This window comes from Neocloeon triangulifer, unplaced genomic scaffold (assembly GCF_031216515.1).
Source record: "Neocloeon triangulifer isolate White Clay Creek 2 clone unplaced genomic scaffold, ASM3121651v1 ptg000003l, whole genome shotgun sequence".
Classification (NCBI taxonomy): Eukaryota; Metazoa; Arthropoda; class Insecta; order Ephemeroptera; family Baetidae; genus Neocloeon; species Neocloeon triangulifer.
In genome coordinates this window covers 7,234,246-7,250,985 of record NW_026775546.1, presented here as the reverse complement: position 1 = coordinate 7,250,985, position 16,740 = coordinate 7,234,246, and the positions used below count along the sequence as shown (strand labels likewise).

General features: G+C 36.4%; 1 protein-coding gene across 1 annotated transcript in view; it reads left to right on the top strand.

Moving 5' to 3' along the window:
- The window catches only part of LOC132193143 (ecdysone-inducible protein E75), a 45,527-nt gene that overhangs the window by 2,876 nt on the left and 25,911 nt on the right, over positions 1-16,740 (top strand). The window contains exon 2 of the mRNA XM_059613567.1: positions 738-1,126. Within this exon, the coding sequence (XP_059469550.1) occupies positions 955-1,126 (172 nt within the window). The 5' untranslated portion in view covers positions 738-954. The remainder of the gene's footprint in view (positions 1-737; positions 1,127-16,740) is intronic.

The window sequence follows — 16,740 nt, the reverse complement described above, 5'->3', positions numbered from 1 at the left end:
GCTCCGATATGTGGAACATGCAGTCAAAGTTGCATCATGCGTCGTCGATTGAACGAAAAAGAGAATAATAAAGAAAGGGTTCTCTGCAGCTTCTCAATTAGCGCGGCCGAGTTTAAGTTGCAGTGATTCTTTATTTATACCGGTAAATTCTGCGGATAAAAAAATAGAAAGGCCATGCACAAATTGGATTGCACAAAGCTCTAATAGTACAGGTTTATATCAAACTATACAGAGTAATTAAATGCATTTCATTATATTCATTACTTATTCTTGTTAGACAAAAAATTGAAAATATTATGAAAAATTTTTTTTAATTGATTTTCCTATTTTAATTATTAAATCCTATTTTTAAGTAGTTTGAATGCAAATAAACATAATAATATTTAAAAATAATTGAATTTTTATGCTTTTAAATTTAAGGCAGCTTTTTAAATTTCAACTATCCCGAACCCAAAAAATTTCGGAAATTTAATATTTTATAAATAAAAATTCGTTTTTGATTCATTTTTCCACAGTTAATTTCTTTTTAAATTTGTTATTATTAATATTTATTTTGACAATCTAAAAAGATGATTATGAAATCATAATTAAAGTCTTTGTAAAATTTTATCTTATTGTGCTCTAATTTTCTCATAGGAATATTTAATGCGGTGTAATAAAAAATTGACCCAATTAATAGATTATAAAATTTTTTAATCCTCATTAAATTTATTTGTTTTTATCTCTATCTGTTGCAGAATCCACCACAGCGTCATCTTTGTTGCAGTGCGAACAGCGTTTTCGCAAAAGCAGCCCCCAAATAATTTTCTCCAGCACCGAAGCCACACAACCGCAACAATTATTCCGAACCTCGCGTCGGTGGCCGCACATCGTCGGAATTGTCGCGCAGAAACGAGCCGCGTCTTCGGAGACCCGCGCCATCACTTGTCGCCTGCACCCTTTGCCGGCCGTATTATGGTGCTGACCGCCCAGCAAATGGTGACCAGTTCGACCATGCTGCCCCCGCCGGCCCCCACGTCGCGGCCCCCAAAACTGTCGGCCATCAAGCACGAGCCTGATGAGGAGGCGCCGCCGCCTGTCGGAGGGCCGGTTCTCGAGGAGGCCACCAGCTCTATTCCTGATCTCGGTGAGTACCATTTTCACAAAGAAACTTTTTTGCAGCTCTTAGAATTATGTTTGGAAATTTTATGGAAAAATCGCAATTTTTAGAGAAATTAGAGAATTTTCATAGTCAAATATTTGAATTCAAAATTTTCGCATTCAATGTTTCATAAATTCAATTAATTTTTTTCTTTAAAAGAATATCCAGTATATTGATAAAAGCTGAGAAAAGACAACAACAAAATCAGTTTTTGCAAAAAATCTAGTTGTCTGAATGCAAGAAAATTAATTAAAATTTAAGAATTTGCACAAACAAATTTTGATAACATAATTTTTTTCATCAGATATAGTTCGCTGGAATTAGAATAATAAGATTTTATTAATTTAAAACAAAAGAAGTACAGGGAGGATTTCATTTTTTCGGTGTGTAAATTTATTTAGGTCAAAATTTCTACTATTTTATACAGCTGTTTTTTTATTATAGAAAACACTTGAGCACCAGTTTGTAACAAAAAGAAATAATTTATAGAAATTCCGTCCTTGCTCCTAGAGCTTAAAAGACAGTTTTGTTTTATATGAATTTTTAGAAAAATTATATTTATTATAGATGGATAGGTGACCGTGAGTTACATGAAAAGAATTATACCCATAATTTGATAATAAAACTTGGGAGAGATAATCGGAATGTAACACGATAGAAAAAGTGGCCTCGAAAGAGATTTGGTCACGTGATGAGTGACAAAAAAGCTGTTTCCATACACACAACATTACAATCTCTTTGCCGCGTTTGTTTTGTTGGATTAAAATTGAATGTAAGAATCATATCGTCCAGCTCGGAATGAGAGTGGTTGCTTAATTGAGATCACGTGACCCAGGCGGCTTCCGAAGATAAAGAGGAGCATTGAAAGTCAAGGTCGCGCGCCCGAGAGAGTGAAAAAATAAAAACGAATGTACACAAAAACGAAGGGTTGACACAAAAGGTGCGACAATTTAATTTGGCCAACGGCGCCGCTGCGGGCAGAAATTTTTTCGTCCTCTCTCTCGGAAGGCCGCGGTTCAATGACCCGGTTCTCGCTCAAATTTCGTTGAGAGGAACAAACACAAAAAAATAACACACTACAAACCCACGGTTTATACAGAATGCGGCGGGCAGGCGGGCGAGGAGGCCGTGAAAAGGCAGAAGACGCGGCGGCAGCAACCTTGAAAGCATGACTATTACGTGAGAGGGGCGGACAGAAAAAGGAAACCGGCGGCAGAGAAAGTGAAACTCTAATAATACATCATATAGGGATTGCGGAGGAACAAAAAAAAAAAACAGGGCCAGCCGTTTTGTCGAAAGTGAGAGTCCCCTTCGTGGCCCACTTTATGCTGTGGGGAGCTCTCGCAGGTAAACAACCTCAGGAAGCGGGGTGTCCGATGACTAAAAGGTCAAATTATACCATTTCTGGTTTTTTCTTCAAATGTGCATGGGCGAACCGAATGGGAAAAAAAGGAAATAAAACACGATATTCGGTGGTAAAGTAGCCTTGGGGATTGGAATTCGTGTTCGTATTTCCCTGTAAGGGTGATGACGAGAGAGACCATGACTCGAATCACTCTTCCAGACGCTGGGGTTTTCCTTTTGTGAAAATTTGCAAAAATTGTGCAATCGATTGGTTGGGAGTTCCGAGTATTCAAATTTCAGAGGTCTTATACAATTGTAATTTATTATTGTTTATGATTTTTTAAGATATTTTTACAAGATCGGTTCAGATTTCAGAGTAAGGAAATAACAATTATACTTAAGTGAAAATGAAAAGGGATCTATTAACTCGGACTATTTGATCCTCAAGATATTCATTTTTGCAAAAAAAATTATAATTAAAATCACTAAAAAAGTTGTATATTTCATGAAAAGTCATGATATCGTCCAAAATCAATTCATTTTACATCATATTTGATTGATAATTTTATCAATTAGAAAGAAATAAATCCCAGGAGTAATTGGTATTTTCTAATTGTTTTATATAAAAAATTCTCCTAAAATCACCTATTGATACATAAATAAAATGCTAATTTTAAAATAATCCAGATTCCTTTTCTTAGAACAGAAAATGGCATACATAGTTTTGGTATAGAAAATTCAACCAATATTGCCCTCAAACAGCTACATTAACCAAATACTTTGGTGTATTTCCAAGTTCACTTTCCAACTGTAACGCATCGATTTGTTTTTATGTTGAACGCTCCATAATGAAAGTTCGACCCGACGCACATTTGGCTCACCCCACATGCGACTCGCTTTATATTATTACTTGTGTATCCGCTGCTTTTATCCAACGTTTGGCCACGTTACAAATATTGGCCGTCATTAAAGGTCAGCTCTAAATTCGTGTTATATAAAATAAAAAATAGGGGGCGGAAGGAAGTCGCTGGCTCCCGTGTTAAAACTTCTCTCTCGTTCAGGGTCATTTTCTGTATCACACTGAAAAAAGAGCGTGCGCGTGCGGATATATATCAAATGTAAAAACGGCCAACCTTGACACTGTTATCCACAGTTCCCTTTTTGCTCCTCGTGCAACGTTCATTACCATGTGCATATTTTATTCTAATAGCTCTCTAGGTCTTTCAGAAAATTGTACATATATATTCGTTTTGAACGCGATAATTGTGACAATTATTATGGCAACACGTTTCAATAGAAAATTTAAAAATATGAAACAAATCTGCAGCAACAAACTCTCATAGCAATATGCACGTGTTGATGGGAGCTTCCATCACCTTCATAACATGGTGTACACCAAATGCATTTTGAAATTGAAATTATGCACAAAATCATTTAAATTTTGGATTGACCGGCAAAAAACCTTACAGGGTCCTCTCCACTGATTGTCAGATTTGGTATGGCCGTGAATTTTGTGGTTTCCGTGAAGAACCAGTTTTGCCAAATTAAATCTCACAGGATTCGTAGCTCTGGCAGAAATGTTTTATATAATGACAGCTATTATTCTTGAGATTTATTAAAAAAAAATTATATTTACGACAATTTACGATAAGAATAAACAAAAGCGTCAGATTCATAAAATGACGCATTGTTAAAAATGACCATTTATTTTTTATAATTGGAAAAAATTAATTATAAATAATAAAGTACAAACAAAGCTTTTTTGTGGAAATACAAGGCAAATACCTAGCATCTGAACGTGCAATCCTTGGATTTGTTATTAAGAGCAAAACTATAGCTAAAAATTTGGAGAAAAAGTTATAATTTAATTTTTATTTAGCTTTACCCAATATTTTTGTTTCAATTTTGGTGAATACAATATTTATTTTTCTGAGTTTTATTAATTTTTCTCGAGCAGAGATTTTGAGGAAGAAATTGTTACAGAGCATTTCAAATGAGTAATATTTATTTATACGCGGTCTCATAATATGAACTCTTACAAATGAGAAATGTTGAAATCAAAATCACTCAGGTCAAAAGGAACTGACGAGGAGTAAAAATTAATTATTATCGTATAGAAGAAAATTTCCAGCCATATTATTTAAATTAAAAGTTTTAAAGAGGAAAAAAAGTACCAAAAGATTTTTGTTTTATAAAGATTTGCAAAAAATATTGTAAAAAATTCTCGTTATTCAGAAGGGAAAACAATTGTTTTGAATAACTGTGCTGGTGGAGCGTCCAAAACACAAAAGAAGCCGTACAAAACTCGAGAGTGCAAAAAGCGTCTGCTGCGCAAATTGCAGGGTGACCCAGACAGCATTCTATGTATGTGTGCATTTATGTACTGCAGCGAGACAGACAGTTCGTTAGAGTGCAGCGGCAGTAAATAGGTCGGCGAGAGGGGGTGCAGCCGAGAGCGAGCCACCCCATCACTTGAATTATTTCTCTCTCTCTCTCTCTGTGGCGAATTTCGCCGGTCGCGGCTCTTGTGTGAGTGACCCAGTTGCTGGCCGCCGCCGCCCGGCCGGGTTTTCGGTCCAGGGTAGGTACGAGGGCATGCGCACCGCGCGGCAGACATTATGGAGAACGCCGGTGGTGCATTGAGGCAGCCAGGGTCAATGGCGTGACCCCGTTCCGCGCCCGATCTGCAGCGCGAGCCGTCTGCATGCGCGAAATCCACCCGCCGCGCCACCCGGCTTAACAGGGGTACGAGAACGCCCCTCTGCTTGCGAAAATCTGCAATCTTGCTCTTGCAACACTCGCGGCTTCTTACGTAATAATATGGCAGTGAGTAAATAAACACAAAAATAGGAAAATATCAATAAAAATTCCCGATGGGAGTGAATTATAAAAAAAAAGTTTAATAGAACGTAATTTTTTATCCAATTTTAATGGGAAATAATGTTTTTGTTCAATTGTATAAAAATTAAACATTGAAACATTCAAATTTTTTATAACTTTCAATTATTGTTCACTGAATAGTCATGAAATTCAAAATAACTTATAGACATTGATCGATTTTGATATATTAGCTCAGAAGTAAACATCACAGCCAATATTAATAATGTAGTTGTTTAATTTGACTACGCAACAAAAATTCAATCAATAATTTTGTGTCAAAAATATTTTAATAACAATTGACACTTGCGCAAGTGAGAGTTTGATCCCATAATTAAATGTTATTTTATAATTCGTCAAGTTCAATTATTTATTTCGATTAACTTTTGAATTTAAAAAAAAACGTTAAAATAACAATATGCATTTTGAACTCATTTACATGATTGCTTAAGAAATTTGCCTCTATTTTCTAACAGCAAATTTAGCACAATAATGGCAGATTACGCCAGAAAAGCCAACAAAAGACCTTGCTGTTTGTTGGCAAGCTAACTTTTGCAGCTCGGCGCCCTCAAGTGCCATCACGGTCAAATTTTCGTGCCTTATCAACGGACAAACACTTTTCAGAGAAGTAGTTTTATTTCATGGTCTCGCCCTCGTGCGAATTTTCATTGGATGAGAATTGGTGCATGTGCACTGGAAATCATTGAAAAATGAAGTGCGTCGTGAATATTTTTCAATATAATATGGATCTTTCACAAAATGAAACAAAAAAAATTTACAGTCACAAAAGTTGCAAAGTTCAAATTTGTTCACAATAAAATATTAGGAAAAAGATTTATAAAAAATACCCGATCTGATATTTGATCACTATAATAATATTTTTTTTAAAAAGAAATGATGACAAAAAAAAATTGAAGCGTTACTTCTTATTGTAATTTTCAAATTCATTGGATATTTTTTAACGATATATATATTTTTTTTTTAATTCTAATAGAAACACCAGATGAAATTTTTCACAGTAAAAATTTCAGTTTGACAAAAATGACCCTTGGTGACTTCCCGTCCGCCGATTCCATCCTTGGCCATTTGCAATTTTTCACCATTTCCCGAACGGAGCGAAGCCTCGTCCCCAAAAAACCAAAGTCGGTTTGACGGACGCTCTCCTCCACGCTTTAGCATTGAGCTGGCGGTGGATGCGCTTGACAATGGCCGTGGTCGCGGCGCCGACCTCGGCCAGACGCTTTGTCTCTCTCATCATCGCGCGTTATCGATGCAAGGCCGCTTTTATTTTTCACCTACATCCATCCGCAATACGTACAATGCAAAATCTCAAGGCGCCCCTCGTTCATCAGAGAAAAATAAAAAAATTAAGATTAAAAAAAAGAGTGCTCTCCATAATCCGTCGGAGGCGCCGCAGGAAGGCTTCTTCTTCCTTTTTTATCTTTCTCTCCCTACCCATTGCATACAAGGGGCCTGCAATATCGATCTGTCTGCATGTCTCGCCCGACGACGACGCCCCGCTCTTCGCCAACACCCACGCCTCCCCTTGCTCGCTGCGGCTTGCTCGCTCGCCGCCCTTTCCCGGTGCACTCTCTTTGGTAAGAGAAGTGCAACCCGAAATTGTGTGCAGCCCTTCCTTATCGACCGGACCGGAGCTGCATATTGTGCAGACACGCACCGCCTCGAATTTTCCACAACCCTCGTGAGCTGCATTTCGGCTCAGGGGTGCGTTAGGGGTTGAAAAAGCTTTTGCTGCATTTCCGCAGAGGCCTCGGTCGATTTTGCTGCAGTGAGGGGCAATGAAACTGGAAACTAATTCGATTGCAGTTTGGAGAGACACTTATTATTCTGTAAATTCTCTTTTAATTTGAAAAATATGTAAATGTAGGGAATTGGAAATGAATGCTAGATGTGTTTAAAATTTTACCTGAATCTTTTTCGCAAAAATAGGAAAAAATTTAGTCGAGGAATCTCTTGAAAATTGAGAAGCTAAGTAAAAGTGGCAAATTTTTCTGTTGCTCGTGCAGTTGTTTACAGACGTTTTTTTTTACGATTCCATGTAAATTTAGTAAGAAAATAAGAAAAATATTAAAATCGGTAAATGTCTTGAAAACTTAAAATTAAGTTTGATTTTTCAGAAAAATTAATTCTGAAATTTAACGTTTTTAGAGGATTGATAAAATTTCACTTAAAATAATCCATAAAATTTTGCTTATAGTCTTTTAATCTACCCAGAAAACCTTGACATTATACAGTTATTGTTATCTATATTTTTTGTTCAAGGATATTTTACTTCTATTTCATACAAACACATTGATAAAAAGCCCGCAATGCTCTTCTCCTCGCTCCGCAAGATTCGACTTTGCGAATGTCACACATCCATTATCGCAAGTCTTATAGCACGGACGAGTTGTATCACCTGCTCATATAATCTAGCCCTGAAAAACTTAATTCTCTCTTTCGCGATTTGGCGTTTTATCTAAGATATTATGTGTCCGACTAAAAAGGAAACCTTGATTTTGCGCCAAATTTAAACTGAACTGATAAAACAGTGCGTCACTTTTGCGCAAAGGCCGCCCGTGTAATCGTGAACACCGCGACTGCTCAATGCTTCTTTATTTTAACTACAAAGCGGACGCGCTATATACGCAACTTTTCAAGTACAAGGGCAAGTCGAGTGCCGCGCACAGCCGCGAACACGATCTATTTCGAGAGCTGCGCTCATCTCGCGCACTTGGCCGCCAAAACAATATTGCAAAAAATTGTGCGAAAATTCTGGAATGTGATAAATTGTAAATTACTCATTTATAATCGATTTCTTATAAAGAAATAAATATTGTGCGGGAAAAGGGCTGAATAATTCTAAGAGTAAAACCATTTTTTTTAAATGACCCAGATTTAATTGTGAGACATTATTCAATTTTGCCAATTTTGAAATATTTATTCAGAAAAAATAAATCCACAATTTAAATGATAGTGATTTCAAAATCTTTGTTATTGTTTTTGGTTAGAAATTGACAAATAGCTTTTTGCAATCTTTGAGGAGTAATCAATTTTATCTTACATTTTTCTTCAAAATTTTTGAATTTTTTTGAAAAATTTAACCGCATTTTTCAGAATCAAAAGGTACTTTAAAATCGACGAATGATAATAATAATAATAATAATAAAAATAAAAATAAATAAAAGCAGCAGATAACTTTGATCCACGTGTCGGCTTTTCCTGGAATGTGAACAATTGAATATCAAATTCATAATTAAAAAACTTACCAGGAAGGGAAAGTTTAAAAATCTAATTTGAATAAATATTGCAATTATATTGAACATTTATTTCCATTCAATTGCTGGATGATGTTTCCATCATTTCCATAAGCAAATCTCAATGCCAAACGGAAGCGCTATATAGATGCATTTGATGCAGCAGCCGCACGCTGATACATATACAAGATATTTCGCAACCCCTATATCCATATCAAGCGGAAGGGGTTGTACATGCGTGCACATGACACACATTATGTATGCACCTGTGTCCCCCGCGGCTGCACCAAAAGCAATACCAACACACTAGAGAGGGTCGCCTCCCCTCTCGCAATCATTTGGCGCTGCCATGGTAATTGCACACACATACCCACCCACTCACCCACCAACCCACTGCCTCCCCCTCCAGCAAGAAGGGCGTCATGCTCTTGCGAGTGCTTTGAAAAGTACGTTCCTGTGTAAAAAACATATAAACGAGCGAGGGGACGAAAATAAAATCGGCTTGTGCATCAGGAGTTAAAAGCAGAGGGAGCGAGGGACTTATTTTTATATATGAGGCGCAATTTGCATTTTGTTCGAGCCTGAGTGCTCATTTTTAATTCCAAAATTACGATGCTCCAATAATACGAAGTTTCAAATAAGCTGCAATTTTGTGTGTCTTATTTTCCGTTTATTATGCTTTTCCATCAATGACTTATGAGGACACATGGGAAGATATTTAAAACGATATTTAGTTACAATTGTGTTTATTAATGTACCACCGGGCATTCTCTGCCCAAATACATCATCCATACATTCAATATTATAAATTGCATTGATTACAAGAGAGAGAAATTACATCAAAAAATACAAAGACAGAACATACAAAATATATAGCCCTGAAATTGATATTGTTTATTATAAATATTACTTTTTGTTTGTTTTGTTTTTTGCCATCATTACAGACCTGTTCATGTCGTCAGCACTTTGTCGCTATTTATTTTAAACTAGTCTTTTATCTTAGACATAGCCTAGCTTGTACTGTTTTTCTTTTACGACTCAGGAAAGGTGGCCTCCTTATTGAACTTATTCATTTTCATTTATAATTATTAATTTCTCACAGTAATTATTTATATTTATTCAAGTAAGATTGCATCAAATTATTTTTGATTATATTTACTCTAAAAACACTAAATAATTATACAAGTTCAGAAAATACTTCAAAAACTTTTATTTCACAGTGTTCTCGCCGGAAATTAATTTACAACTGCAACTTGTACCAATTTTATTTAAAACTTGCAAAGTTAAAATTTTCATCATTTATTAGGTACACAAAAAATTCGCTATTAACTGGCGAATAGATCGCAGCCACATCTCTCTCAGAGAAAATTTTGCCTTTTATTTTGATAATTTTTATGCTTCGTTTCCCTTTCCGGCAAAAAGTGTGCGAATTTGCGCCCCTGTTTTTTGTTCTTTTCGGTCGATCGCTCGCATGCTTTTCCGCGCGGAGTTGGCGAAATTCGGGTGCGTGATGCTGCGTCGGTTTCGCCGGTCGTTAATATTCGGGTCTAGGCCAAGGTTACGAGGCGTGGAGACGCGGCCGCGGGCTGCGCGCGATTGGTCTGCCCGGCCAGCAAGGGAGGCTCTTCGCAAGGGTCAAGGATCTCGGAGCGCGCTGGAGGGAAAACGCTGGAGCACGGCGCAATTATTATATTTTTATACACACACCACCCGTTCAAATATATAAATCTTCTTGTTTTTCGGCGAGGCCTTGAAAAAGTAAAAGCCGTCCGAAGGAGAAGAAGAAGCAAAGTTTGGCCAGCAGTGTTCAAATTTTTTATTCGACGGCTTTGCGGAGGCGGATGTGTATTAAATTGGCCACCTGACCAAAGAGTTTCCCTTTTAATCACTATTTTAATTTGCTACTTTTTTGTCACAACCGGAAAAACGCCACATTTTGTTTGACAGGAAGAGCGATTGGATAAAAATCTACTTTTTCAACGATTTGATATCATTTTTTTTTTTTATCTTTGGGACGTGAATCCATATAAAAACCCACGCCTATTTCAGGTCCACGGAAATAGCGGCCAATTTCGTCTTTCTTGAAGGTCGCCAAATCATCTTTCAGCATCCTTTTTCGCGCACAAAAACCTTGAACCCTTCCACTCTATAAATCTCTTCTCCTCTCAGTTTCCAAAAGTTGAGAGCGCGCGCCCGAGCAGAAAGGCATTTAATTTTTATTGGGCCGAATATTTTTTTTTTATTCTCCCATGGTGGAGCCAAGAAGAACACACGTCAAAAATTATAATGATACGGCGCGCGCAGATGTTTTGCGGATGCAGAAATGGCGAAATTATTCAGCTGGCTGCCTAATTATCTAGCTGGAAATTAGGGTGAAGAGACGCCGTGGCCTTGGCAAAGAAAAACAAAACAATTATGTAGCTCTGCTGGACGCCTTTATGGGAATCCTATACTAGAGATATAGTGATAGGGGCCGCCCACTTCAATTTGAATGTAAAATGTGCTGGGCATTGTTTATAATTTGAGTTGATAATGCTTGACTACAAAACATGCGGGCGTTTTTAAGAGATTTTTAAAAAAAAAAAATATTTATCTCTAATTTTCAGAAGTAAAGAAATTAGAAAGAACTAGTCAATTTGATAAAAAATTAGTTGTGTTTTTATTATTATAGCCTTTTTCAGAGTATAAAATTATAAGTCACCAGAATTCATTTTGAGAAAATAATTTTTATGTGATTTCCTTAATCAAGAGGATAAATATACTGAAACATGTAGGAAATATACCATGTTGGGAAAAGAAGCGAGGATTGAATTGTGAACCAGAAAAGATCAAGAAAACAAGAATGAGAAGATCTTATTGTGAACAAAATCCTCTAGGTCAGCCCTTAAACTTTAGATTAAAGTTTAATTGATATTTTTGAAACTGTTATTGGCCACAATTTTCCCTCTCCACACATTTTCCTCATCATTTTCCCACTTTTTTCAAATCGGTATTTAAACTATAAAAAATAAAATTTATAGTTTAAGTTGAATTTTAAAAATAAATAAGTATTTTGAAAATAAATTATTGATCAACCCAGTAAAACACCTTTGAAAACGGGTCGCATGGTTTGTTTTTGTGTGGCAACAAAAAGCGCCCCAAATGCTTTGCTGCCTAATCGCGTGTTTACCCGCTCCTTAATAGATCAGCGCGAATGGGACCGTGACCCAAATTGCGAATTTGTGTACACGTTGCGGGTGCGCTCTTGAGCTCCACTTCCTAGTTTTGGTACAAGGTCCCCCGAGTGAGCCAAAAGCGACTCTGCCGTATGCGTCGGCGTCCGAGAATCAATGTCAAACCGCTCGCGACGAAGATTCGCTAATTCTGTTTTCATTTCCTTGACATCGTCTTCGCCTCTGCCAACTGATAACGCCGAGAGACGCCTTGATTGTATATTAGAGTAGCTCGCATCCCTGCTCCAGAATTCGCTCAAGAGCAAACACTTAATCATCAGTGCGAACTCAGCCTCCACCCACAAACGCCAATTTAATTGCCAAACGAGGAAACATTTATTTTCGAGTTCATTTGAATGTGAAACAAAAAGAATAATATTAACTACTATGATTATTTATAAAACTATTTTTTCCGCGTTTTGCATCAATTTCCATAAATCTGCCCATTATTTCTCTCTCTAATAATATTACATATTAATAAGTCAATAATTTAAACTAATGTTTTACAAAAGCTTGAAAAAAAATTTGTATTTGCTCAATTGAAGGCAAAACTGGTTAAGTTCTTATATTCTGTTCCCTTCAATTTAATGTGTGATTTGCAATGTAAAATATTATCGTAGATTTAACTTTTTTTTTAAATTACCCTAATTAATCATATTTTAAAAACTTGACATCCAGTTTTCTTGGGCAATGAACTTGCCTGCGTGACGGATGACTTTTCTCGAACATGGACAATCTGCGGCACTACTTTTATGATAAGGACAAAGTTGTTTTGGCCAATCCCCTCTTTGAGTTCTAAAAGCTCTCCTGTTCGGGAAAAGCACGGCGGGTTCAATGCCCAGACAGAATTTTCTCGAATTTGGGACCTATTGACTTATTTTTAACCAGCAAACTTCCGCAGTCCTTTATCTAGCGCACGCGTCCCTATCATAGACGTTCTGGAACTATTCATATATTTATTTTCGTTGTAAACAAAAAATAATTTTACTTTTGGTAAAATCCAGGGCAGAAAAATACTACAAACCTATTTTAAGTAACTTGTTTCTAATCCTATAAATTTTGCTCATAAATTTATTTATTTAAAGAATTTTGAACAATTCTGTAAATTTAGTTTTTTATTCAAGCAATAAATATTTGCTCAAAATTACATGGTTACATCTTTTTTTAGCTTTTCAGTGGCTTTTTATTTCAATGTAAAAAATAAAAATAAAATGGTTATCATGGCCATATTAGTCCCATTTTTTTACGGATATATCGCATTTTTTTGTCTGTGTCTACCGCTGCCGAAGTTACTCGAAATTAATCACCGGAGCTCATTAAGTTTGCGAAAAATTAATTTGGCCGGTTTGACGTGCGCTTGTGTGAGGAGCGAGCGAGCACACAATGAAATAACAACAACAAACTGCTGGTGAGAAAAAGCCGAGCCTGCAAAAGTGGCTGTCGGCGCTGCTTGGCTGCTTCAAACTCATTTTATTGCAATGCCTGTGTGAGCAGCGAAAGTTGAATGTTCGGAGCTGACCAGACGTTCACCTTGTGACGTCGCCGCGCGCAGGAGTAAAAAGCTGAGCAGTGAGTCTGTATGGCAAGCCTGCTGGTTCTGCTGCAGGTCTGCGAGCGCGCCGAGCTTCCGGGCTGTGTACCTTTGAATGTCAGGTCAAAAGCACTCTCGGCGCACTCAGAATTTACGAGAAGAGAAGAGCGACGGATCGACAATGGCTCTGAAATTGCGCCGCTCGATCTCAAGCACTGAGAATCAAATCGAACGAGACGACCGACAGGCTTAATTTCAAACTGGATTTCCTCCTAACATATAAGAGGAAAACGAAATTTTTGTTCGACTTGATTATTTTCAAATGTATGGGTTATTAATCAATTTCAAATTTATTCATTTCATAATTATTTATTTAATTTTTCTGGAAATAACAATTTTATATTATAAATATTATTTTATCGTAAAGATTTTCCTGAAATTTTATTTAAAAAATTCGTTACATTTTTTTCTGAATAAAATGAATATAAGAAGAAAATATTCAATTCAAAATACTTCTAAAAATCAAATTTTTAGGAAAAATTCTACAATAGTCAATAAGGAAAGTCGTTTTTGGTGACTTGTTGTGTCTATACAATCGTGTAGGTGCTGATTGTGCTGAGAAATATTTTATTGTTTGACCCATGAACGACCCACGTCCTAGCTTTTCTCGGTCCTCACTTTTCCTGCCGGCGAGCTAAATCACACGCTCGACTGGCGCAGCAGGCGTCATTGCACTTGCCCATAATCGCTCTTGAAACTTTTGAGGGTCACTGAATGCGCACCTTGAAACAAACAACACGCTTTTATCGCGCAGTATGTCACTTTTCTTGTGCCGGAAATGCTGGTCTCCACGTGGGTAGCCGTGAGAAATGAAAAGTGCATATTAGAATAGGAAGAAAATTAAGTCACTTTATTCTAAAGCATGTCTAGAAGATTCAGGACAAATTTTTAAATTGTTTAAATTTTAATCGGTTGACAAGCAAACATTAACAATCAATAATACGCCGTAATCCTTCTCAAAAGAATATGAATTAAATTTATGAAAATTAAAATAAAAGTTTTGTTATTTTTCAAAAGTTTTAAGAAGAAATATTGTTATTTAAAGGTGATATAAATAATAACTAATTAAAATTTTTGAAATATTCAGTCAAGTTTTTGAATTCTTTTGAATTTTTATTCTTTGAAATAAATCAGATAAATTATTTCAACAATTTAAAGTAATAATTATTAATATTGACTTTAAATTATATTATTGGTTTGGTTCATAAAATTTTTGAAAATCCTTTAAATTTGGATTTTGATTTTCATAAGCAAATTTAAAAAAAAAAATGTTTATCTAAATTAAAGATTTCTTTGGAATTTCTTTTTTAATAAGAAAATTGTTTATCAAAAAACAACACCCCAGTCGAGATCGGTTTGGAGAACGTGCTCCATTTACGTTTTCTCCCTCTCCCCGTCTGCGAGTGCACCAAAATCCAAACAAACAAAACGGCCTATTTTGGGCACGGATTTGGTACTCGACGCCTTTGGTCTCGATTCTCGCGTGCCCTTGAACGCCGAGAGAGTTCCAAATAAAACGCCCGACCCGTTCCCCATTTTCCCGAGACCCTCCCGTCTGCAGCGCGGTGCACACGTTGCTTTATTTTTAATGCAACCCCGGCTCGCGCGTCTACTCCCGACCCTTCCCATGTTGGTGGTTGCCACGGCAACTCCCCAGTTTTCGGCACACGCGGCGCACCCTTGCCGGAATGTGCCAGCCTGTCACTATGGCAACCCGCGCAACGCCCGACGCCTTCCCCCTGCTTTTTTGCCGGGAACGACGACGGAGAGACATGTAGGGTTCTATATTTGTAAACCATTGGGGTGATTTTTGAACCGCTGCCTTTCTTTTTCTTTCGCCTCCCTATATTTAGAGCCGTCCGCCCCAGCGCCGAGCTGCACTTGACGCGATGAAAGTTGTTTCTCCCTTTCTTTCTGCACAGCACACGTGCACAGGCCGCCGTCGTACCTTTGGTGCACCCCGTCCAATTAAGGAGTGCTCCAGACTGGCAATTGCACGAATTGCCGCGGAAAATGAAACTCGGGAGGAATACGAGCTCGGGGCCGTCTACCAAGTGGATCATCTTTCACTGACATTTGCAGTGACTCCCCGCCAGCCTGAAGGGAAAAGTGTAAAAAAGAAAGTCAAAGAGAGTAATGGAAAAAGTTGAAGGCCGAGAAATAGTTTTCAATGAAAAAAAAAAAGATTTTTTTATTACATCTTGTTAAAAAATAAATGTAAAACAAAGAATTTCATGAAATTAATTGAACTTTCTGAATCGTAATTATAAGTTCTACAAATTAGCAATTACAGTTTTCAACTTGAAATTCAGCTTCATTACTTTCTTTGATAATTATTCTTTGAGGCTATTTGTATTTAAACACTACTCAAAAGTTAGCATTATTTTTTATCTTATTATATATAATATAACTTGATCACTAATTGAAATTGAAAAAAAAAATTAGTTAAAGCTTCAATTTGATGAACTTCTGGAAAAGTCCTCAGATGCGACACGATATAAAATTGAAAATTAAGAAAGAAATATTTTTCATAAATTCTAATCTACTTTCTTCTAGATCTTATTTGTCATTATGTAATTGTGATTGTGTGTGGAGCGCACTATCTTTTATTTGTGTTTGTTGATAAATCAGTTGCTTTTTATCATGTTTTTATTATTTTCTTTATTTGTGGTAGTATTGAATTTGAATAGTTAAGTGCTAAATTTTGATTTTTTTTTTAAGAAATTATAGAAAACAATATTATCTTGTTTCTGTATAAATATTTAAATCTAAAATAATATGTACTGACCACAATTACGATTTTGCTTCATACAGTAGTTTTTAACAGGTAAATAAAAAAGCTAGCTCAATAATAATAAAGGGATAAACAATTAAAAAAAAAAAAAAAAAAAAAATAATAATGTAAAATTTCATTATTTGATTTTAAAAACTGAACCCTTTTAAGTTTTTTAAGCAGAAATTAACGGCTGATTGGACTAAAACGAGTTTTCCGCAAATAAAGAAATAAAGAATTGAAGCGTACTTTTTATACCTTAAGTTTTTTTCAAACACTTCAAGTCTTCGCATTTAAAACCAATAAATTTATTCTTTGAATCCATACTTTCCTCAAAGAAACTTCAGCAAATGCTTGATTTAAATTTGCACAGAATTTTTTCCAGAGGCAAAATTTTACTCTCCGTCGCCGGCGCTGTGTGTGCAAAATGAATTGCCAACATTTTGAGAAAGAAGTGCAATGCACCGGGGGCGAGCGAGCAAGCTGCTGTGCCGCGGAATTTCAAAAAGGCTGTCGCAGGCACAATCCGATGCGAATGAACTCTA